General features: G+C 40.7%; 1 protein-coding gene across 1 annotated transcript in view; it reads right to left on the reverse strand.

The window, feature by feature from the left end:
• The window catches only part of DSCAM (DS cell adhesion molecule), a 476,303-nt gene extending 452,381 nt beyond the window's left edge, over positions 1-23,922 (reverse strand). The window contains exon 1 of the mRNA XM_087758597.1: positions 23,443-23,922. Within this exon, the coding sequence (XP_087614723.1) occupies positions 23,443-23,485 (43 nt within the window). The 5' untranslated portion in view covers positions 23,486-23,922. The remainder of the gene's footprint in view (positions 1-23,442) is intronic.
• Between the last annotated feature and the right edge of the window lie 2,421 nt (positions 23,923-26,343).

The raw sequence follows: 26,343 nt of genomic DNA on the forward strand, positions 1-26,343 counted from the left end.
AAACTACAGCATTTTTACAGAGCCATGACGCCATAAAATATTTATAAGGACAAACAAAAACAGTATAGCTCTTTATAAAACCATTTATTATCATCAGCTTTCTCCAACTCCTACAGAAGTTGACTGAAAGAATCCTCTGAGTTCAATAGAACCGAGACCAAACTAACAAGGCACATGTGCTGAACATGCTCAAATTTGAGTAAGCAGCATAGCAGTGCCTCCTCCTTGTACTTTTTTCTCAAATCTCCTTACAGTCTAAAAAATATGTCTAAACAGCAGGGGCACAGTGAAGAGGGAACAATCTTCCTGTACACTAGCAAGAGTTTTTCCCATAGTATCGGCATTTCCTTTGGTTCATCTGGTAGTGCCTGAAAACAATAAGGATTTAAGTTTTTTACAGGACACATTTGGAAACCTCAGGCTAAGTGAAGTATGTCAGAATTGAGCAACACTGTGTGGAAGTTGCTAAAAGGTAACAAACACCACTACTATTAAGAAGGGTGGAAGCGAAACCATCCTGGTGACAGCAGGCATTTTAGATTACAGTATTGTCCAGAAACTTCCCATCTATAAATATTGCTGCATTTGCATTCAAAGACAGGTTTTGAGCTGAGTGTACAGATATGTCAGAAAACCTGGCTACTCCTAAAGCTCAACACAAAGTGTCACTGCATTTCAATGTGCTTTTTTGTTATTAGAAGGAGGGGAATGACAACAAAAAACAGGATCCATGTTTCAGAATGAGAAGATGGGAAAAGGAGGAGTAAGGAGGATAAATCTCTTCAGCAACTCCTACAAGGAAGAAGAAAACATGGACAGGACAGGTTTCTGTTTTTCCTTAGGTCAAGCTAGTACCATTCAATTGCTTCTACCCTTGTATTCAAGAACAGAGGTACTGCAAGATCGGGGCGGGACGACCGATGCCTCCCAAAGTTAGGAATAAGGAGTTGAAGCTGGCTGGATTTTGCAGCCATACCGTTGGTCTAGCCTTCCTATAGAACAGTTCTGTAGTGTTCTCTTTACCCCAAGAAATTTCCGTTCTTCACTAGCATAGAGATCAATGGCCACAGGATCCCTCTTCTCACCCACAGGAATGCAGGACAAACTCTTGCGGGTGGGGAGGAGCAGAGCAGATCCTGCTTGGCCTCTGGCAAGCAATCCTGGCTCTTTATTCTCTTCTCGGACCTCAGAAAACATCCTCTGCATTCTTGGAAAAATGGTTTCTTTCTTTCTGTTCTTGTGTTTCTGGTCTTCCACAGAAGAGGAAGGTTACCTGGGTATGTCCAGCAGGCCAGGATAAGTTACATCAACCTTAGCTAAACCTAGCACGCCTCTCCACCTTGATCAGGAGACAGTTCACTACAGCAGAAGTGACAGTCCATCCTAGGACACATGAGGATTTTGGGAACAACCTGAACTACTATCTGTGTCTTCTGGCAGTGCTCTGATTTTGAACAGCAAGGAAATGATGCAGGAGGGACCACAAACAACATTACAGTTAAAATCTTGTTTCTGATTTTTTTCCTCCAACTATGAACCCACTCTCTTTTTGAAGATATCTCTGAGAAACTGTGGCATAACAACATTGATAGATGGGGGGATGGAGTGAGAAGGGGAAGAGCAGTAGAGTTGAACAAAACAAAACAAAACAAAGCCATATTTCTACATCCTGTTGCTTACTCTATATTCTCTACTTCTACTTCCTCTTCTTCTTTCTGGATACGCAGGAGTTCCAATGAGAAGACTGTAGAGCAATCAGAAGTTTAAATAAAGATCTGTGAAACTGAGAGCATTTCAACACAAAGGAAGGTAAGAACAGAGCAAGTGGCAGTACCTGTAGGACATGGTAGGGAACTTCACTAGGACAACCAAGGAGAGATCCTACATGGAGAATGCAGAGAAGCGATATGAACGAAGACTTCAAAGGCTTGTATTTAGCAAAATAAATGGAAATGGAAAGAAAGCGTCATCATTCATGACCCAGCAGTGAGGTTGAAGTTGCCAAGAGTTCAACACATAAGCTGACACAGCAAAGGCTCTTCCAGACATCCTAGCTACAAAATAGAGCTCTTACTGACTGAAAATACATGAGAGGGAAAAAAAGCACACGAGGTCTATAAGCAACTGATAATAGGTTCTTAGAGTTGACTTTTTTGCTAGCCCAGCATAGGTGAGACAAGGTGCAAACGTGTGCATGTCCTGCTGTTGAGCATGGGCTTCCACTCACTGCCCTGGCAGTAAAGAGAAGGGACTGCCTGAGTATTTCTTTCTACATCTTTACAGGTTAGCCTCCTCCTACTCCTCCCTGCGAGGAGGCAAACAGCAGGTTTCTACATCCAAATCTACTGCAGAGCAGCAACACTAAAACATAACACCAAAGATGTTATAACTGACTTATTAAATTTAGGCAGTATGGGGAGGGGGAGAGGAGACATAATTATCATTCTGTAACCGCAAAGTTGAAAAAAAATCCGGGAATAGTGAATACAGAAAAAAGAACATCCCAAATTCACTTTACTATCTCACAGCAAAACCCCCACTCTGTACCCACCAGTTTCAGGCTGGAGGTAGATTTCTGTTCCCAGCTGCAGAGCATGAGGCACCACTGCCCCGGGCTGAGTTGCAGCCCTTCCTCAGATATGGGCACACAGCTTCACAGCTCAAGCTTGGTCAGTGAAGATGACACCATCCTCCCACTAACATAATGCATTCCTCAGCGGCTGCCTACATGGCACCAAAGCAGCCTTTAAAAGAGCATGTGTAGAGGGAGAAGGGAATGGGTTTTTTTTTCCTCTGAAAAAGCAGGGTGCAACTACCAGCCAATTAATTCTGGTTATATGGACAGTGGGGACACACAGATTTGAGACTTTCCTGATAAGCATCTCAGGAAACAAATGCAGCTGACAGCTGTCTGCAGGTCACCAATCATCTTTAATGTCCACGATGACACTGAAATTTCACTTCCCCAACCCTCAAATACAAAATATACAAAATATTTTATTCTACTTGCCTTCTGGGGATGCACAGTAATTTTTTTTTTTCCTCTCTCAAATCTACTGCCTGCTGTGACTCCTTAAATATCTATTCAGCCTCTCTCTCCCTTAATTTTTACAGGATGCAGCCTAGGCAATCTCTATGACTATGAAAAAAATAGGCTTTATTAAAGAAATAAATACACAATTCTCCTCTTCATCCCTCTTCTACCTGTGCAAAACCTAAATATCAAGTTGGTTTCAAGGAAAAAGCAAACGGCTACTTGGCGGGGAGAGGGAAGAAGAAAAATCAGCTCTAGCACTGAATCTATTTTATCCCATCAGCTCTTTAATCAGTCTCACTACCAATGTCTTTTTCAGTAATGTGCGTGCCTGAGTGAGGAAAACAAGGTAAAGAAAGCAAATTCTGAGCATCAGTAGTAATTTGCAGGTGGTTTCAATGGAAGTAGGGTCAAATACTCCCAGATTTAAGACAGCAACACCCACGTTCTATGATTCTTAGTTTTTAACACGAGTTTGTTACCCAGTTTACCAGGAGGGCACCTTTGACAAAAAAGGTGACTTTCCCTTGATGACTACCTGCCAGCTAATTATTAGCATGCTTCCAAGTGCCTTTTTAAGTTTGCTTCTCCTCTCATTTCCAAGTAATGCAGTACTGAAATTCCTTAGAAACAGAATATGACATCATAAGAAGGTTTTGCAGAAGCTCTCCCTTTATGTCCATTTATATTAGTCTCATCATCCATAACAAGTGTTTAAAAAGCAGAAAAACAACCATGATGCATAATGCATTGTGTCATGATGCATAATAATTAAAACCCCTCCCCCGGCTCCTGAGGATTAAAATCTCTCCAAGTAAGCATTTCAGCGTAAAGGCTTTGACAAAAACGCCATTTAGGGACTTTCAAATTTACATCTATGCAATTTGTCATCATTTATATTAGCAAGAAGGTTTAGAATAAAAACAACAACAACGAAAGGAAGATAATACAATGCAATTCTGCACTTGATGAATCTTCTGTTGACTAAAAATCCCTATGCTTGGCAGTCAGAAAAGTTATTAACCTGCCAAATTACAGATGGAATTGGTGTATTCCCCCCCCCCCCCCGAATTCTTTAAGCAGAAGAATGTAGAGTATCCCATGTTCAAGTATTGGCAAAGGTTACTTGCCTTTGGAATATTGATTAGCACAACCCTTGTGGGAATTATTTCACTTTTCCAAAGCAAATTAAAGATCTGAAAAGCAGTTCTCAACTTAACTTCAAATGTAGTTATTTAAAAATGGATGTTTAACGCAATTACTGCCTGGCGCAGAGAGCATGGCTTTCCAGAGGCAGCTAGCAGAATTCACAGTTAATGCCGAAATCAGATTACCTTGAAAGAGCTCCCTTGATCCAGGGAAGAAAAAATAAAATTGATACCTGAGAGCTTATTTCTCACCTGAATAACACATATTTCCTTCTAAACCATGAACTGTATTGCAGTTAGATGTGTACATACTCTAGTTCAGGTTTTCTGAGTTTTTTCAGACTAAACTATACAGGGAAAATTTATTTTACTTGCATCCCTATGACTCATTCTTCATTCACCTCCAAGGTTTCCAAAGTACCTGCTGAACAATGTTAATACTGTTTAAAAGAAGGAAACATTTCTGCGGGCTGTTTTCTTTAGTAACGATTCACTCAACAGTAAATTTTGTTTTTGTTTTGGACTTCCATATAGCAACCACCAGCATGGAGTATACACATCATGCTCCCGACCACAATTGTACTAACATCTTTTGAGGAAGAACACCTTCTTTATTAACTGGTGAGGAACCAGCACCCATACAAGCCAAGTAAATTTCCCTCACATCACATCTGAAAACACAGAGCAAAGCAGGGATTTGAGCTTAGGTCTTCTAAGCTCTAATGCCTAGCCACCTAACACTGTTCTTCTGACTAGTTATGGAGCCATTAAGATCAAATACAGTTTCAAAATTAATGCAGAAATATTTCCACTGAAACTTTATGTCAACTGCTACTCAGTTATAAAACACCATACATACTTCTGCTAAAATAAGGATTTGATAACACTAGTAATACATATTTCAGAGATAATTATTTTAGACACATTTTTTCCTATTTCAGGTTCTAAAAATGTACCAGTTTTAAATCTTTACCAGGTAGCATAAGTGATAATAAGCTGTAAATCCACAGAACCAAAATGTTGCTGGGAGCACTACTTATGACTTGTCAATCAGTATGTCTAAAAGTATATCAGTAGTCTATAAAGTAGTGGGTTTTTTTCTTCAGTCAGATAAATTAGACCACAGACTATGAACACAAAATTGCAACATCCTGTATGCCTTCTTTTTTAATAGTTCTATGAAATGGTCGTATAATAACTTTTTTGTTTATTGACCAAACGTGATGACTTAATGATCACTTTTTTCTTTTCTGAATGAAGGTCAGGCTAGCAAATGTGAGACGTTATTTAATACTATATTATGTGGTGCTTCATATTCCAATTGATTTCTTAATGGATTGGGCAACAAAGTAATGGCAAATGCAATTGTTAGCCAGACCCAAAGGCAAGGAGCTACAGTCAAGAACAAGCAATTCCTTGTTATGTATATTGGAATATTTAGGGCTTTTCTGTAAGATGACAGTGCACAAAAGCAAGTACCTCTATTAATGTTTATTACTTAGGAAGATCTCAAGAGGCTAGAATGCTGCCTCAATCTTATTTCCTGGGTTCTGGAGCACCACAGCTTTCTATGAGGTGGAACAAACCGTGTATCGCCCATTCTAGGCAGAAGAAATTTTGGCTTATGACAGGTCAGTAGTGAAAATTCACATACAAAGAGAACTTGAAAAGCATTTCCAGCTGCATTATTGCTTGGGCGGGGTGGTGGGGGGGGGAAGTATATAGACAAGCCTCTTTCCAGAAGCACGAACACATGTCCTTCAGGTGTTAGTATTTGCCATAGCATCATCCAGAAAGGAGTCTTGATTTTGCCACAGTACTTTAAGTACTTAGAGTTCATTAATTGTGGTTATAACATTCTTATCCTGGAATAAATCCCAAAAGATCACTTACACGCATAAAAAACGTACCCTAGATCACCACCAACTGCTCATACCCAACACATATGAAGCAAACGTGTTATGCCTGAATAGCTACAACAGAGGAGGACAGGCCGAACAGACTCTTTTAGGAGCCGATTCCTCATGTGGTTTAGGTCAAATTATGCAGGGTGTGAGGGCTAATACGGCCATTCGTAATTAAGTATAATAAACTGGCTAGAGCATCATAAATGACAGGATTAAAATGGTTTGGGTACACCAACAAGGAAAAATAACTGAAGAGGTACATTTCCACTATTTTGCTAATGCATTGCTGTTGACATGACTTGTCCCTTGAGAACTTCAGTTTTGAAAGGATGTTTTCTCAAAAACATTTGCACATTATGATCACGCACCACAGCACAACTAATTAAACACCACTTTGCTAGGACCTTCACATTTGTTATAGCCTGTCATGATCAAAAGTCATTCATGTTAATGGTTTTATAGAAGTACGTGTGTTCATTTTGAAATTGCATGCTAGACTTTGTTTTTGAGGTTTTACAAAATTATTTTTCTATAATATTTTCCTCAAAGTTTATTTGCTAGACTTGCCAGTAAAACATAACTGGTCCCAGATGTAAGATTTCTGGTTGATAAAATTAAATCACTTCAATTCTCTTTTCTATGGAAATTTCATTGATCTGATCTGTGATCTCTTTCTTTGCCAGAAAGCATTTTTCTGAATATTCTTTCTAACCATTCTCCCACATACATACCCTAAGCTGATGAAAGCGCAGGCAGAACTTGAAAGAAATATTGACTTTGTGGAAGCACATTTATTTTCATTAAGTCAGTTTCTCCAAGAGGGAATAAAAGTAAGTCACTCCAGGTGTTTGAATCCAAGCTTCTTTCTGACAGAGCTAAAGTAAAATTTCTTATTCAATTTTAGTCACCTCTGAGGATGGATCATCCCTGAATATTTACATTTCTGGTGTGACTGGGGAAGGACAGAAAGGGGAACGGTAGGAGAAAAATAAGTTAAAACACAGATAAATTGCTGTCCTAACTTTCAAACCAATTTGTTGGGACTGACAAGTGCTATGAGATGGCCCCAGAGACAGCCGTGGGCAGCAGAGAGGAGGACAGCAGGAGGAAATAGGCTTTCCTCCCGAGCTGGGAGCTAGTACTGCACTAGCTGTAGTTAATGCAAGAGGAAAAGGCAAAAGACAGGAAAATTTAAATTTCTGTGCCCTCCAGCCAAGAAAATCTTCCACACATGGGTGGTCCAGAGTTTAAGTTCATACAGTAGCTAAATAGTTTTGATTCACTAATTCCACTTTGAAAATATAGCATATGGGTTATCCAGTGTTTTTTGTTGGTTTTTTCCCCTCTCCCCAGATGATCTTATTTCTGCTCTGTTTAGCTGTTGTTTCTAGGCATTACTAATTGTCATTCATGGCAAATGTAGTCAGCTGCTCATGTACCCAAATCCAAGAATTAGCTGCAGGCTTTTTTTTTTTTTTTTTTTTTTTAAAAGAGAATATCCAGGTTTGTGCCAGAGGACCATTTTCTCATTCTAATACCCTCCTGTCCCTCTCTGTCTCGAGATAAACAGAGAATAGTTATTGCAAACAACAGAGAACTGAGACACCTGCAAAGTACAGGAGGTTTTCAGAGAGTAAGACTGGACAGGACTCTGACTGCAAGTACTTCTTCCAGACTACGCACTCACAGAATTTGGGGGCAGCCAGAAGCTGCACCTGATACAAGCCATACTTGCAAGCAAAAACAAGACAAGGAGGGGGTTGATAATATTTCCCTAAGCATGCCACAGGCCTCACAGTCCAACACACGTGCAGCAATTTCTGGGGAGAAAAAAAAAAAAAAAACAAAACCAAAACCAAACAAAAAGAGTTTTTACCATTCAATGATATAAACTAGATACACAGGCAGGCTGGCGAGTGGGATAAGGGTACCAAGATGAAAACTTGAGGTGATGGTCTCACCAGTTTTGTCACAAATTTAAAGTCTCATGAGAGGGAAGGGGTTGCCCCAGCTTGTGGACCTGTTCTTTCTCTTCTCCTCCCTTCCAGGTGCAACCGTGTGCAGCCCTGACCACCCTACCACAACTCCAGCAACTATGAAGAACAACCTAATCTGAAGCAATTGAGCTGATACTAACCTTAAATCAGCACATTCAACTGTAATCAAACAAACCAGCCAACCCCAAATACATTGAGAAAGTGCGAAGGTCAGGGAGAGAAGCAGGGAGAGTGAGAGAGAGAGGTTTTCATCCATTAAAACCAGTCAAGGAAGCGTGACTGTTTCCCAGAAAGGACAATACACACATCAGGTAGAACACCAATGGTCTGACAAATTTGCTGGTACTAAGGGTTGTTTCAGCATATGCCTGCAACAAAGAACATGAAAACCTTCAGTGCCAAGTTTAAAAAAGAAGACAAAGTTCATCAAGTTTCTGTGCAAGACTTAAAAGATTTTAACAAAGGTCAGAACTACATGTCATCCTGTGTCTGTCATCCCGTCCCCCCTCAGAGACAGATCCTCTTCAGAATCCCTCTTTACACGTTCATAGCTACATAAAGGTGGGAAGCCAGACTAACTACAGTCCAGATACATTTGAAGCAGAACTCAATATATTTGGGAAGAAGTATTATGCCTAAAATCGCAACAGCTCATCTTGTGGGCCTGGGAGGTGTCATCCTATCCACTGTTACCATGTTTTTCCATGTTTATTTTCATGAAGACATGACAGGAAAACATGACTCAAGCAGATAATGCCAGTAGCAAAGAAGTGTCTTGTATTTTTGTATACAGTAGGTTTGGAGAGGTTGCCCCTTCCCTCTTAGCTTACGTTTGCTTCTCCAATGCAAATCAGCACTGACCTCTGCTGCTAGATTATCAGCATGTGTACTTACTAGGAAAAGAGCAAGGACTACGCAATAACACAGAGATGGCATTTTCAAAAGGGTATCCATCCTGCAGAATATTAATTCCTCTACATCTAGAAGTTCAAAGCTCTAAGGATATTTATGTTCATCCAAAAGAGCACTTGCCAGGTGGGTATAAAAAGTGTCCCCATTACACAGACAGGGAAGTGAGTTAAAGACTTAAAGAATAGTTTGGAGTACCTCTTCCTCCACAGTCATTTTGCTAGTTTCCTACCTGGATATCCTTCCCCTACTCCAAGATCACATTTACAAAGCTGACCTCAGTCTGCTGGGGAAGATCACACAGAGGACATTAGCCATAAAGAAAAAGAGCAAGCATACAATTAGCCCACATAGAATATCTAACACACTTCCCACACACATTTTAGCTTATTTTGGAGTAATGTCCTCAGGTCACGAGCTTAAGTAGCTTACCCAGGGCTAGGCAGAGTTTGAGGACCCGTCCACATGGGGATACTCAGGAAATGAATCTGAAATTAAACTTTAAAAAAGAATGAGCTAAGCAGCATCCTAAGCTAGCACTTTCATTTAGAATTAGAGCCTTAATTCAGCTTAGCCTAATTCTTTCAGTTCTAAAAGGGGGATGTTGACACAAGCCTACTTCCAGATCTATTTATCTGAATTGGTTGAAGGCATTACTGCCTCCAGCTAGTCATCACTGCTTTCCAGATGGAGGTTTCTACCCTACACAACTATGACAGCAGAGTGATTCATGTGAGCGATCCTGCTTACAGACAACTATATCGGCTGCAATTTAAAACAGGAGGTTTGCGTTCATCTGGCCTCTTACTGAAAGGGATCAGGGATCACTCACACAAACCACTACTCTTGGGGTAACCTGCAGGGGCAATAACCCCTCCCAGCCATGTAGCAGTCAACAGCCATAGGTTGTAACTTCTTAAATCTGCACAGATGTTTACAGAACAAACATCTGCCCACAATCTGGTTGGAGGGAGTAAGCAAGTGGGACAACTGCCCTGGGATACTCACTCGACTAACCAAGGCAAAAGTGTAAATTGGTGAGCCAAGGGTGAGAGCAAGACTCACAGGGTAGGGTCTGTAGCAAAAGATGTGGCTGATTCATTCACAAGGCATAGATTTTTCTTGAACTATAAGCTTGATGAGATCTCAATATTCAATCACTATCACACAACTGTGCTTTAAAGACCAATAATATGAAGGTGCTTTTGGCCTCTATGACCTTAATTATGGAGACTAATTTACCCCATGTCGTTTTATAGCTGGTAAGAGATTGTAGCATGCCAGTCACCTCACAGGTAAAATTGTTTCCTAGACAGTCTGAAAGGAGTGAAATAAGATGTTACAGGAGCTCTATAAGTCTCTGACAGCTTTTAAGGTAAACAAAGGGAGGGAGAGGGAAGAGAAAACATCCTTTACATCCCTATTCCCTTGCTCTACCTTCCCACACCTAGGTTACAGAAAAGCAAAATCCCCCTAGATAGGTCTTGGCAACCTTGTGTTCAATCTGTCTCAATCTTCCCCTGAGATGAATTCAGGAGAGGGAGAGCGGTTGCTCCGTGATGGGGTTTTTTTGCACTACAGAATGGAAACAAACCAAAGGATTTAAATTTAGCATCCTCTCTCTGAACTCAGGCCACTCATTACTATCAAATAGTTTCTGACAGAGGAAGACACTGGTGTCTAACTCCACAAAAATGGAGAAGTCAGTCAACACATCTAGCTGTGTAACACCTGTTTATATTTAATATTCAAAGCCAAAGTACCTCCTTTTTAAAAGTTTTTTTTTTAATTGTTGCTTTTCTTTTTCTCCAATACATAGAACCTAGTCACATGAAATTAGATAACCTAAAAATGCAGGACCCCAAAGACAAAGAAAGCAATGCTGCAGCTAAGCATTAATCTCTTAGCGGCACCAAGGTTATAAATTCAGTGTGTTCTCTGTTCTACACCCTTGCTGGAGATTATCTCCTACAGATGACATGCAAAAATAAACCTGGATGAAAAAGGAGAGGAAAGCAGGTAGCAGGAGGAAAAACAACCTTTTCTCTCTCTCTTCCTCTCTCACACACACAGAAAAAATTTGTGCTGCAAAGAAGAGAGTCTTCTGGACCAAAATATATTTCAGCTTTGAAAAAGGAAGAATTATTTGGGGAAAATATCACTCAGAATGGAAACAGATAGAGGATTTAGCTGTACCACAGTTTTTTGCATTGGTAAGTTGTGAATGGGACATGAGATGTGTGTATATTAACAGAAAAAAGGCTTGGACCCTTTTTTCCCCTCTTTTTTTTAATCCCTAGGAACATTCAGATCATCTTGGGGGAACCTATATATTTCTGGTTCTGTTCAGTAAAGTAGGAAAACAAAAAGCCCCTTCCTCTGTTTCCCAACCTCAAAAATGGACTGTAGTGTTTTTAATATAGAAAATCCATTAGGTACGGGAGAAGGCAAGAGCCTCGTATCAAGCTGCAAACAGGAACGCTTAAGCACAAGGCATTCAGCCGATGGAAATGCATTCAGAGCGTTTAGCACATAGGATTAATCGAATTATAATTTAATCATCTGATCAAACACTAATTAGCATAATCACTTGAGGGGAAAAGCTGCTAGAGGAACAGATGAAGAAACACCTTGGGCACCCAGCACATTTTAATGACGCAAGATCACGCACAGATTATTTTTTTTTTCCTTTATAAAACACAACAGAGATTGAGGATCATAGTGCTGAAGAAGCAGTTTAAATATTCCAGTCCTAGATCACATACAATTCTCCAGCACAGAAGATGTTGAAGCTGGGTCTGCAAACTATAGTTTATTCAGATTTACAGAAGAGCTGTAAAACCACAGGAACACTACACTACCCTGGTTTGCCATATGAAGACTTGAGCATGAGCACACATTTTAGCCTACAGTGTTCCCAGTATAATCATCCCTTACTGTTTCCCCCAGAGCCTCCCACATGAATGTTTAACTATAGATCGCTTAGATGACCTTCAGGGATACAGCAAAGTATTAGCGTCCTTTTACAAACTGCATTTGAAGTAATTAGTCTAAATCAGCTGGGTTTTTTGGCTCAAGGTGGGGGAGAATGGGAAAGAAAGAAATATTAAGGGAGCTTTTCTGTGTAATATTGTCTAGCTTTCTGGGTAAAATCATGCCACATTTCAACAGCAGAAATCTGGAGAGACCAGAAAAATCACCCCTGATATTTACCCACACAAGAAAATGACAGTTGTGTCTGGAGAGCGGGAAGGAAGAGATGTATGGACAGAAGGGAGGGGAGAAGCAGCGCATTGTGGGGGGAAAGGATCTTAGGAGGTGTCTTTTGTTTGACTTTTCACACAAAATAATGTAATTGAATTATTCTTAATAAGTGTTTAGCTTTTCAAATGGACAATTCTTCTGGACACTAAAAACATTTAAATGTAATGAACTGCAACATTTATAGATGAGATTGGACTTGGAAAAAGTTTCCTACAATATTATGTAAGGAAGCCAAATGACGAGCTGCTTACCTACATTTTAAAGACACAAGATCATACAGGCTCAACTGTGAGCTAATTTAAATTGATTATATCCCTTTTACATAGTTATTACTAATAATCCTTTTGGCTTCTCAGAATCACTCTACATTAATAAGTAAGGTAACCAGTTACAGCATAGGGCCAGTTTACCCCAGGATTTCTCCATATTGGGCACCCTGCTATATGCAATCACTATGTGCAGTCTGGAAACTCTCACAAGCGTAGCATGCAACTCTCCACTGCAGATGAGGATTCGAGAAAACATCCCAGCAACAAAGAGCTGTATATTACTTTAAAGCATTGTCACACTTCTAATAAGAAAAGTGACTGATAGATGAACTGATAAAAGGCAATAAATTAGTTTCTCACCTGCATAAAGGTAGAGCCACCATACTCCATGCATTCCTGGCTCAAAGAGAGAGATCATATACCAGCATACATGAAGTCCACTTAATTAAAAGTAATTTAATTAAAAAGTTTAAAAGTTATGGTTTTAAAGTATCTTGCTTGTTTAAAATAGCTAGCTTTAAATTCTTGCTTGTTTCTTTCCAAGCAAAAACTGAAAAGCAAAGTCAGATTTTGCATCACTTCACAAAAACTGCGAAATGGCAAAGCAAGAGGGGAGTGACATAGAGCTGGTAACACTACTTGAGACTGCACTGTGGTCAGAGACAGGCTGGAACACAAGGCAACCACCGTCATCTCCCCAAACCCATCCCTAAATCTTTCTTCTCTTCCTGCCCTCTGACCTCTTCTACTTTCTGACCGCCTAAGAGTACCAGCACTGTGCCATGTCATAATGCCTTCATTTTCCACTTGCTAGCTATTTAATACGTGCTACTTATTTTAAATAAAATTCTCCGAACACAATGCCAAATGCACATGCCTTAGGAAACACCAGAGCTAAGGTGCTCAACCAACCTTAATCCCCTACTCCAATTATTCCAATGTGCGTCCACACCAGGGACTGGAAGTGGCAGAGATGATGTGGGGAAGATTAACTGCATTACACAGCGGGCAAATAAGGCTGTTATCTTTGAACATGGCTGAGACAGAAACACAATGTACGGATCCAAAAAATTCTCAAAACTTCTTGAAATTAAGTAGCAGTCGGACTGCTATTATATAGCTGTGGAAAATGTTTTTAAAAACTCATTAGCTCCTTTATGTAATTACTAAAAATCAGCATTCTTCTCTTCTATAGAAATGCATTTTGAGATGTGGTAGGAGTACTGTAATTGCTTTTATCCACTAGGGACTAACTTTTCAACATAATAAATATGCACTGCACTGCTACAGCTACAGTGTCTTCAGACAGGCATTTCTTTTCCTCTGCATTGCCTTCATGTGTGCCACCAGTTAAGACATTCAAAAAGGCCTCTAGCTCTGTCACTAGTGTAACAAACGCAGCTTGAGCACATGTAGCACTTTAACAGGACAGTCACATCTCTCTGAAGTTGCACTGCTCCTTCTCAAGCATGAATGCACTAGCTAAAGGCAAAAAACAGTGAAGAAAGGAAGGAGTTTGGACAGGATTTTTACTCTAGACTGGGGTAGAAAAGCTAAAACCTAAACCTTCCTTTTTTCCCAAGAAAAAAAAATCAATCCACATTCCCTGCTCTAGGCTGTGTTCCCACCATATCTGCACAGTCTTCCTCAGGACTTGCTAAGCAAGCAGGTCTCCAACTTGTAGAGACAAAGAGCTGCGCTCTGGTGGAGCAGCAACCTGGTGCATTGGAGACATCGTCCTCCACCCAGCAGTGCTCTCAGGAGACTGCATCCAGGGAGGGCCCCAGGAGCAAGGCTGGGTGTTCAGGTGCATGCGCTGAGCAGACCCCATTGCCCCAAACCTGCCAGTTCCAGCTCCCAACAGCCACAGCAAATCATGACTGCTAGTGCTTCTCTGAAAGCCTGACAGCTCAGCCTCTTTTTAATTATCAGCCTCCTGCCCAATAAAGGAGCTCAGCTCCTTCCTTCCTTCACTCAAACAAGAGACTCATGCATCCTGCCCTACAGCTGCACTGACATTCATTAAGATTGCTTTCTGTCCTTGATCCCCCTCATTCCCCCAAATCCATTTGTTGCCTCAGAGGAAAAACTTTTAGGGACAGGAGAAATACTTTTGCTACCAAAATAAATATAAATAACTGTAAGAATAAGGTGGAGAGAGGAGGGGTTGTAGGCCTCAACTCAAGGCTATAACACAGATGAAATAGCATGAGCAGACACAAATGAAAGAAAAATCTGAATACAGGCAAGTGAAGGACAAGGGCAGCTGGGAGTTTGAGCTCCCCCTTGCAGGATCCATGCAGAGCACTAGCTTCCTCCCTGGCACAGATGAGCAGCCAAGATGGAGTCACAGGGACCACCACTGGACAGTCCCAAAGCCAAATGCTGTTTTGTTCCCCGCCCACGGCTCCTGCTCACAAGGGAACAGGCTCAGCCTTGTCTTCATCACTGCAAACTGAAGCCAAGACTTCAAAGCCTCCCACCATAACCTGTCCAGCTCAGACTTGGCCTTCAGAGACTGCCCTCCTGCAATCCCACAGGCCTTCATGCTCTTTGAGTACCCTTCCTCTTCCTATCATACCTTGCAATGCTGTCTGGATACCCACATAGTTTCAAGCTCACCCTTTTTCCTCCCTTACCTTCCCCACTAATCCTGTTCATACCTCTTTCCCCTCCCTCTCCCCTAAGCATCCATTTTGTATTTTTTAAAATATGTATTTACAAAAAGCTGAGAACAAAAAGCTCCAGCCACAGTTGACACAACAAAAAACATGGCAAGCATTGCCCATCACTCAAGTCCCATAGTGAGATGAACCTTACTCTTTGTGCTTCTCCTCTTTTCCCTTGCACTGATAAAAATCTGATTTCTAGAACCCCTACACAACAGAGCTGTGGAAGAGATTGTCATGGTGGAAGAGAAATCTTCAGGTCACACAACAAAATTAGGAAGAAAGGTACAAAGGAAAGCTTCCTAAATACATACAGCTAAGAGCATGAACTAATATAATGCAAATCATTGCTCTAGACATTTGGGAATCACTTTACTATCCAAAAAAACCTCTACATGAAATGTCTACAGACATATCTAGAGAACTTGTACTTCAGTGGCAGTCACAAAAATTACCTCCTTCATATCATCACATAGCAAATACCTCACTTCATGCTTTACAACTGCAGTTGCAACCCAAACTACAGTTGACCTGTCTAGAAATAATATGTGAACTGGCTTTTAAACTGCCCCACAGGAAAGCCACCTAATGGGAGGAAAAGGCTCAGATGAAGAATGTGCAGTGCGTGCAGGACCTTCTGGATGGTGAACCACAGGGAGGCCTTTTCGTTTAAACTGAGGTCCACCTAAAGCCTTGTTTGCTTGAATGACATCTTTTCCACTAAGATCCCATTCCAGGGACATCAGAATCCGCTTTTCCTAACAAAAAGGACTTTGTCAAGGACTTCCTCTGTCCTTAGCTCAAGCCAGAAGTCATCTAACAACATGTCACATGCTCAACTCTCAGTTTTCAAGAAACTGACTTCATGCATTCACAATATTTTCTTGAGTCAGGGCCAAAATTCCAAATAACAACATTCCCACAGAAAACCCTAAAGACTTTGGAAAGTAATACTCTAAAACAAAAACAAACAAACAAAAGAATGAACACACAATGATTTCTGATAGAAAAAAAAAACAATCACACAAGAGAATTTAGCAAAAGCCAGAGCTTACATTTTATGCATCACCTTTCCATGGTCTGGGAAAAAGCAGCCATCTAGCATTTTGGTGCACTCAAATCCTATCAAGTGATTTGTGCAGTCCAGTACACACTGTAACAACAACATGTGGGTTCTCCCAAGTCTGCATATTTCAGTACCCCAGCTAGCCTTCTCTGTTAGCTTAAACAAGAGCCACACGTCAAAGACTTATATCTGGTATTTGAACTCTATACTAACTACCAAACCTCTAGGAAATTCTACTGAACAGCAACATATTATCATGGAGATGCTTCTAAAGAACAGAACTGAAAACAAACATTTCCATCAAGTCCCTTAATTCTGTGGCACCTATAAACTTGGGCCATGGAGGGCTGCTACTCTAAACTGCTGAGAGACAAACATCCTTAGTGTACAGACTTAGCATAAGCCGCTCATTTGCAAAACCACATGGGAGGGTTTCACGCCAACCCATAGATACTTATATAGACAGAACAACCCTACAATCTTATCTATAGAATCACCATGAGTAGATTATGTAGATAAGCAACTATTCACAGCTACAGTACAACGCAATTATATTCTAGCTGTATTGAAAGATCCCCAGTCCTTTCAAGAATCGTGTTTCTGATATTCTTAAAACATTGGAGGGGTCCCCAAAATTTACTCATAAAATTACTTTAGATAACAGAAAGTTACTAAGAATGATTTTTAGCCTAATACAAACATAAATCTTAAGCCATAAGTCTTCTGCATGGGATTACCATGTAATTAATTGGAAGAAAATAGCATCAGTATACTTGGACAGCAAAGCAAGTACCAGATTTTCCATACACAGTAGCTTTTAAGCAATTACAAGCTATATAGATTTACATGTGTGTGCATAAATATATATATATATACACACACACACCCCTTAAAAAAAATCTCAGGAGGAACTGTATCCCTGACATAACAGATCAAAAGCCACAAGAGCAGGATGATTGGTCTTCAGCTCACATGGTGGAGTGCATGTAGAGGCTTTGAATGTTAACCAGGCAAGAAATTTCACAGGTGATCCTTGTATGCGCCTTTGTATCTGCCACATCGACAGGTAGCAGGGTGCTATTTTCAGATGTGCTCTCGGGCTGCCCCATGCCCCTGCGCTTGTGCAGGGTCTGTCTTTCTGGAAGCTTCGGCAGAGGCACATCAGTGATTCAGCTCGGGTCGCAGGGCTGCTCTCTCCCTCAATTACTAGGAAGCTCTAGGGAGGCTAGTGTTTAGTATGGAGGTGACTCTCTTTCTCAAAGCCTTTGCATTTAAAAATGGCTTTCTATAAATAGGATTGCTGGCTCACTCTTAAATCTTACTCCCTGCCTTCTAAGTAAAAATAGCTTAAATAGGGATGCTGGGAGGACTTGTTAATCTCCGTCATCCTGTCTGTCCATCCATTTGCCTTTCTTTCTTTCCTCAGTATGTATTATAACATTTGTTGCCCAGTCCACTATGAAAAGTATATATTGATGTACCCTAGTTTCTCTTTTTCTGATGAGTGATCCAATGCCCTAATGGAAAAAAAAAAATACTTATGAGGTAATAAGAATTTTTTAGTGAATGGCAATATAAAAAGAAAAGCAATGACAAGAAAAGCTCACAGTGCTAACAAGTACGTGAGGAATTTGTGTCTTGTTCTTAAAGAGGTTCTCTTCAGTGCTCTAAAATATTGTACTGTCAAAAGCTCTTATGAAATACCTCCCATTTTATGTTATTTTATTTTTTGAAAATACCAATTGTTTGATGAAATGTTTTTAAGAGACAGGGAGGTGAAGACTGAGAAGATAGGGTTTCTTTTGAAGAATAACATAATTTGAAATCTTAATTTCATTGATTTCATAACAGGTTAAAGGAAAAGGAAGTGCTGATTAAAAGGGATTGTGAAATATCTCAAACTATATTGTGAAACAAGTAATTTAACCGCATACCTCTACACATTTGCCTTGAAATACTTAAGTATTCTGATCTACAGACCTGTATTGCTTAAATGGATTTTTTTAGTACTTTTAGCATTTCAATAACTCAAAAGAAATAACATTTTAAAAAAAAATCAAATAACTGTACCTTGGAATAATTAAGTTGAATATAATGTTTTTCTGCCTTCTCCAGCTTCTAAAATGAAAGCTGGAATTAGTGTCTTTCCCACTGCAAATCTGAAAGAGTGTTAGACTGAGACACTGATAAATGGCATGCTCCAATTCAAAATCAAAGGCCAAATGAGCGGTATGCTCAAACAGGCCTTGATCCTATGCACATCTTGTTAACTAGAGTAAACTTTAAGGGAAAGGAAAGAGCTCCATCTATTTTGCTCCTGAATTCACTACCCTGACATCCCCCCCCCCCCCCCCCCAGATGTTTAGTTTCATTGCTTTTTTTGGTCACTTCAATGTTTATTAAATAGGTAAAGGAGATTATTTCCCCACCCAAAACAACCCCCACACCTGAGAAAGCAGCATATTTGTTAAGACGCTTATCCAGGCAAAGCTACAAAAAGTTGAGGTCCAACCTGAGCCCAGCTTCTCCTGTAACCAGAGCCTTGCACAGCTCATGAGCTGGAGGAACTTTCTGGGTGAGCTACTCAAAGCCCACACGATTTTCCCAAATAATTCAATTTATGGTAAATTACATGACAAAAGTTTACTCAAGAACAAACAAAATTAAAACCAACTTCTAAACTTTTCCGGATGCAGCAGCAGCACTGACGAGATGCCACTGAAATCACAGTGCAGAGCTGTAAGCTATTTAACAGGGTTTATGGGTTTGTTTTTGCCATTCGTGGAAATCAACTTCACTTTAAACCGTTACCAAAAACGCCTTCATTGCCACACGCATCTGCTGTTCAGTGCTATGGAAAGAAGACCCAGCGTCCACCAGTTAAAAAGTTTAGTGACCACTGATAGAAAAATGCAGGCAAAATGCCTCCTTCCAGCACCGACTGTTCCCACGGCTTTTCAGAAGCGATGCCAGACTGGTGTGGTTTGCTGCCCACTAGTGTCGTGTGGCACCGGCTCTCTGCCACCAGGCAGGCAGCACGGCACGCTGCCCACGCCGGAGGGAGAGCACCACAGCTGGCGAGCCCTAAAGCCTGGGGATCGGTACACCCTCAGCTGAGGAGAAACACTTCTTTTCAAATGGAAACGGAGATTTCCAGAGTACTCTGACTTCCTAGCTGTAACAATTTTTCTCTATTTGGCATTTGGTGATTAATTAATAGCTATTCATAGCTTGAGTAACAGCAGATTAAAAACACCATCAGCTGTACTGTGCCATCCACAAACATACACCAAGCTAAATGCTTTCTGCACAGACATTAAACTTTCTTAGGTAAGGATTTGGTTACACAATTCCAGGTAAGCTATGTGTGTATTACAATATATTTCTACAAAGAGAACTGTTTGCTCTTTTCTTTAAATGTTTCATCTCTAACACTGAAAGTCACCATTTTCTTTGGAGAGTGTCATTAGTACCACCGTCGCATTCACTACTCATTCCCCAGCCTAACCTCTGCTCTCAGTTCAGTGTGATCCTTCTCAGTCTTCTAATATGCTGCTAAACCCCGTATTGGTAGATATAGGGCAGGGAAAGGATTCAAACACAAAATAATTTTAATGGAAATTTATTTTTAGTTTCATCTGTACTGTATTGGGTGCCTCCTGATGCTCCATTGATTTCAGCAGAACATCTATGGACAACAGGCATACAAGAAACGCAGCCAGAGAGAAGCCTGCAAATGGGTTCAACATAATCTACACCAGAGACTAAATGATACCGAAAGATACTTGTCTGTGAAAACAGCATCCTAATTCTGAACTAACTTTATCAAAGTATTTACCATAAAAAGGCAGGATTTTGAAGGAGGCCATTCTCCCCTCACAGCCTCCCCTACCCTCTCCCTCCTCCTCTCCCTGTAATTAGTGAAATGCCCCCTTACTAATTACGACCAGGCTACAGTTGACCTTTGCTGTTAATTTTACATGCTTACTTCTGGAATATTTGGGTATAGTAACATGGAAGGTAGTACAGATATAGTAACCCTGAAGGTAACTCAAAAGTATTGCTCAGGATTGTAACTGCATGACTCAGGCTTTCAAAGTGGTGAATTTAGCTGCATAGTTCCCACTGATGTCTGTATTGTCCCATGCACTTACTAACACTGCAATGCATTTATGGTTAATAGTTACCTGTATTTTTAAGAAACTCACAGCAATGAGTGTTTAAAGCCTTTACAAAATCTAAAAACTTCAGCCAGGTATTTGGGAAGGTTTTGTTTCAGGCTTCAGAAACATTAATTGGATGTAACAGCATGTCAGTATTTTATTGTCCCCAGAAGGAAGCTATTTCACAAACATAAAGCCTACCCAGTGACACTGCTCATATCTAATTTGACAAAACGTATTTGTGCTGAGTGACTGTAGGGAAATATGGGGGCCAACCTTGCTATTGTTATTCAGATGGTTTCCATTATCTTCAACAGAAATTTAGCCCACGATGACAACTACAGGGTTAAACCCATAATGTGTGGGTTTGTTTGTGGTTTTTTTAAGCTATTTCTCCCCCCAAAAAGGAAAAAAAAAAACAAACTACCCCAAAAAAACAACAACAACAAAAAGAACATAAACATGAACAATCTTACACATTTTAAAGTTAAAATTAGAATGAGATGTAACACACAACTGAAAACCACTCATACATGTGCTTGTGTTTTAAGTAAACGTAGTATGGTTCCATAAGGGGTTCAGAAAAGGCAATGGCAGAAACCAAGCAACCTTCAATAGCCTGCCTGCCCGCCCCCCCCCCCCCCCCCCAATACGGTCATAAAAGAATACTGCCTCTCACACAATGCAGTTCGGATATAGGTATAGATAGAATAATGAAAATAAATGTTTACCTGACTTATCTATTTATATATGCAGTCATTTCCTTCAAAGAGATACATATCTGATACAACATTGCATTAAAATCTGAAGTCTTTAAAAATATTATTCTCTGACTCTAGACTCTGATATGATAATCCAAATTAAGTGTTACTAATAAACAAACCCAAGTTGTTCAGTCTTAATATGCAGGTACGTGCCATTTTCAAAAATTTCCTTTAAAAAGATCCTAAATACATATGCATTTTGACATCAAGTATGAGGTCAAAAACAAACACGCTTCTTAAGTTGCAAAGAATCATTGAACCATCCACTACATATTTCTGCAACGCTTTCATCTTAAAAGATCACCATACACAAAAACATTTTATTTTAATAATCTAGAATCACAAATGAACAGATGTTGCTCTGTGGCAGTATAGAATCTATGCAGATGCATCTATCATTTACATGTTATACTATTAAAACTAGAAAAATCTTTGGGATATAAATTCATGCTTGAGTGTGATCCAAAAACACATGGATATTGAAAGCAAAATTGCTACTGACTTTGTAGATCAAGGAATAAATGAAAGTGATTTTCATAGTATTTCAACCTCATAAAGCAAAAATTATTCTGTTCTTCAAAAACCCCTGGAAGGGGGACTAACTAACTTAGAACATAAAATTTATAGCATCAGTGCAATAGACAAAAATACATGCCTCTTATTTTTTTAGAGGATATAAGATTTCTGGACAGAAACAGAGTTCTTTTCCTATGCAAATCTAGTTTTAAATGAACAGCACTTGTAAGAGCATATACTTTCAGGTTGCTTCTGTCTGTCTTATTAACAGTAAATCTCCCCCTCCAAGGTATCTGGCTGAAGAGGATAGAAAGGCACAGCGCTGCCTGTCAAAAATAAATAAATAAATAATTTCTTAATGTTAGAACTTGTTGCAGTTGCCTTACTGCTAGAAGAAACGCAAAATTTTGAAGTTTACGGTTTGGGGGTTGTCAATAATTTTCCATTCTGTGGCACTCAGAGGATGAAAATGTTTTAAGATAAGATAGCTCTAAATATACACTTAAGATACACCTCCTAATTTATGATCTATCCGGCTATTCACACTGGACTGGCCATGCCTGTCAATGTATTTTCTCATCCAGCATATACTTAAGCAGATGTGAAGGCACCCTCATCCAGCATTCATTCCTCACCCTCTGCTAGAGGTTCAATTATTTGTATCTTCCAGGAAAATCTTACACTTTGCCCTGTGCTTCTCTCACATTCATTCAGTACAAGAAACATTTTCTTCCTCTACCTGCTTTGCCTATTTTGAGAATTGTGTGTTTAATCTTTCCGATTTAACTGTCAGGATGTAATGCATTACAGGCAATGCTACGTTCTCAGATCTGAGAAGAAGGAGGCAATGTAATAGAACAGCTATAATCCCAGACTACAGCATAATTTGTTTTCTGTCCTTAAAACTGCAATGCTAATACACATTTAATAAAAGTTATGCAATTTAAACATATTTTCGCATATGACATTGTTTTCAATTGCATGTATCTAAATGTTCCAAAATACCGCCATCCACTATTAAAAAAATCCAGAAACTACAATGAATGTTTGTCAACCAGAGTTAGCAGAATGAAGACGGAAAAAAAAAAAAAAGAGAGAACAGGTTTACCCTTATTCTATCTCTGCTCTAATTTCCCCTTCCTAACTTTATAATTGACTGAAAGAGTATTCAACATTTTCAGATGATGTAATGCTTATCCGTGCATATTTTTACATAAATGAGTGAGGAAAAAAAAATACAGAGCAGGTACCTTTCTAATGAAATGATGAAAGGGAAATAATTTTAAAATATTACTTCTTAAACATATAAAAAAATAATTGTTAGGTGAAAGCACAGGGCGATTAAAAAAAAAAAAAAAAGGAAAGGGTAAAAGGAAGCAATATCTCAATGCAAACGCTTAGGATGAAAGCCCTTCAAATTATCCCCGCGTACTCAGACGGATTTATACAGCACTTGGCAAAATTCTGTACTTTTCCAGCTAAGAAAGAAAAAGCACCTCTACCCCTGCCTCTGCAAGCACCGTCTTATTCCGAACGAGGCAGACATACAGTAACGTGGCTAGGTTATGGGCTGTCACTGTGCTAGGTAAGCTAGTTTAAATGATTACGGAGCAATTTCGCCCTTCTCCTCACGGCCGCTAACAGCCAGCGCGACGCTCTCAGCACAAAAGGCACAACCGCGACCCGCTCCCCTTCCCGAGGCGGGGGGGAAAGGGAAGGAGCCCCCGGGCGCTCACCATGCGAGATGCTGTGGAGCAAGGCGACGGCCAACATCCACATGCCCCCGCCGCTCGCCCGCTCCCCGCTCCGGGCTCGCCCTCGCCCGCCGCGCCCACGGCCGGGCCGGAGCTGCCAGGCAGCGCGCAGCGGGTCCGGCCGCCGCCTCCCTCGGCTGGTGGCTGCTCGGAGCCTGCGGGGCCGCTCGTCCGCCCAGCGAGCGCTCAGCCCCGCCTGCAGCCCCGCGGCTCCGCCGACACTCGCCGCCCGGCTCTCGGGCGGGGGAAGAGGCAGCCGGCGGCGGGGGCGGGAGGCGGGTGCGCGGCGCCCAGGTGTGTCCTCGGCTCAGGGAGGCGCCCGCAGGTCGGCGGAGGCAGGGCCACAGGTGACGGGATCCTCCGGCGCAAGCACAGGAGCATCCCCGGCAGCGGCCAGCCCCAGCCGCGGCCAGCCGGCTCCTCACACACCTCCCCTCGGCCCGGCGGCAGGCAGGCAGGCGGGCGGGCACATCTTCCCTCTCCTGCAGCTCTAATCACATTGATCCCGCTGCTAACCTCCCCTGCCTCCCAGCGCAGCGGAGGGCAGCGTTAACCCCAGCCCTCCGCAGTCTTAAAGCACCACCAAGTCTCCTCAGTGGAAAAAAACAAGACCAATAGAAGAAGGCAGCAGAATATCCTGCCTCTCGATAGTTGGCTGAACTGCGTCCGTTTGGCATCAGCTGAGTTATATATGACTAATGTGTTGACAAGTCGTGTGGGGGGACTGGAGGAGGGGGCCCTTCTGGAAGGTCACAGCCCAGACAGGCGAGCGCATCAAATAATTGACTAGGAAACTGAAAGAAGAAGAAAAAAACACATATATCTACATTTCCCGGTGCTTACACAGCTCCAGATACTGTTTGGCCTTTCATGTGTTTCTTTTTCTGTGGTAACAAAATTTTTCCCCCTGTAGCGAAAGAGTAAATTACAGTCTCTCTAACTAAAAGCAATTTCTGCATCTATTCTTTCTTCACATCTATGATGTGAAGGTTGGTCTAAAAAGGAAAAGGAAAAAAAAAAAGAAAAAAGGGAAAAATATTAAATGAAGACAGCTAAAAAAAAAATCAATATTGTGAAATACATAACAGCATTAGGGCAACTCTGAATTTAAGCTGTAAGATGAAAAGCAAATACAACAAAGCAATAAGGAATCTCAACCTGCAGCATCCCCAATGTGTTACCAAAGAGGATCACTTCACATTTGGAGGTCTTCACAGGACAATATTTTTTTTTTAAATTGCTTTATAGCACCATGCTGCCAACACTCAGTCTTGTGCACTGTAATGAAACCTGAGAAAAGATGTCCCCCAAAAAGACGTTAGGATGAATATGTGCAGAAAGCTCAGCAACACTGCTGGACTGGTAGGAAAATCTCTCTGGAGATGTCTCTAAAGCCATACAGAATGGACCAAAATGCACTCCTGAAGTGCTGTATAAGGCCTTTCGTTCTAATTCTTGAGAAAACCAAAGTCACAGCTGAAACGCAGCGAATGGCACCACAGAAGTGCTTAGTTCCCTGCATCACATTTTGGCTGGGATATCAGCCAGAAGAGATTGAAGCCCTGAAGTGAAAGTAGGAGAGATGAGACCAATATTGGGCAGGGACTAGCTGCTCATGGTTGCCCTTAAGAAAAAGATGTGGGTAACCAGGGAAGTTGTTCAGTGGAAAATAGCATCTGATGCCATTAAAGTAAAATTAAAGAGAGAAGTACAAATGTCTTGAGGCAAAAAAAAAAAAAAAGGACGTTTGCTTTTATTGGGAGTGAAGTTCTGTTAAAAATGACAATACTTTAATCTCTTTGTTTAGAAGAGAGCTAGTGACTAGCAGAAATGCGTAAGGATTCATTTGAGAGCATTTTGGAGAAGTTCATGACAGATTTGTTCAGGCAGCTCTTTCAGAATTGCTTTGTTTCCCATTTTGAAGCCCAAAACATGTTTGGGGCTTAAGAGATACAATGCTATACCTCATAGAATAAATATACCGTCTTCTTATACCTTTCTACCTCCTTTACTTATCTACATAACTCTGGCAGCCCTTGACAAATTTCAATTTCATTTAAAGCAGTCTCAAGCAAGTTTCTGTATGCTTCAGTTTATTTAAAACAGCAACAGCAGCTGCAGACTGCAAGTCTTTAATTTGTTCTGTGGCGCCAAAAGGCAAGGGACCAACTTTCAGTGGGTATATAACTTTTTTTAGCAACAGCCAGCCAACTAGGCAGCATACTCATAGTCCTGAGCTAGGTTTAAGGAAGGGAGGGGAAGGCAGGACACAATTTTGCATGAAAGCAGGGTTCACTGGTTCTGCTGCTCAATGAATAACTTGACTGAAACCTAAATTAAACAATCTGTCAAAGTGGAGAAACAAGACTACATGATAACTTCTACACAGAGTACATGAAATCAGTCAGAATGCTACTTTTCAAGTCTGAAAAATCAAGTATGGCCAGGCTTCAACTGCAATCAAGGCTAGTTAAGGTCATCAACCAAGCAGAATCCCCTTCTATGCTTTTTTATTTGTTTTATTAAAATAGAATGTTCTAAATTAAGTGGCCAGAAATTATTTCATTCTTCCTAAAACAAATGCAATCATTTTGCAGGAAGACATCTCAATTAGAATTTGCACATTATTACATCTTCTCTGGGAAAAAAAATCCTATGCAATCACATCCTATGTGATTAGTGGTCAGAAATCTTAAAATGGGCTTAAATTAAGTTCTTAAACTGGGTTTAGATCTTGTACTGGTTGACTGTATCAGGTTGATCATCCTTACTTTCTAGCTTTCTGCAGCTATCATGCAGGCTTTGTGAGGAATGCCTCTTGAAGTTAACAGAGATATGACAACGGTATACACCAGCTGATGATCGCCCTAAATTTATCTCACA

Source organism: Nipponia nippon, unplaced genomic scaffold (assembly GCF_047370975.1).
Source record: "Nipponia nippon isolate SJK-2023a ecotype South Korea unplaced genomic scaffold, ASM4737097v1 scaffold_2, whole genome shotgun sequence".
Classification (NCBI taxonomy): Eukaryota; Metazoa; Chordata; class Aves; order Pelecaniformes; family Threskiornithidae; genus Nipponia; species Nipponia nippon.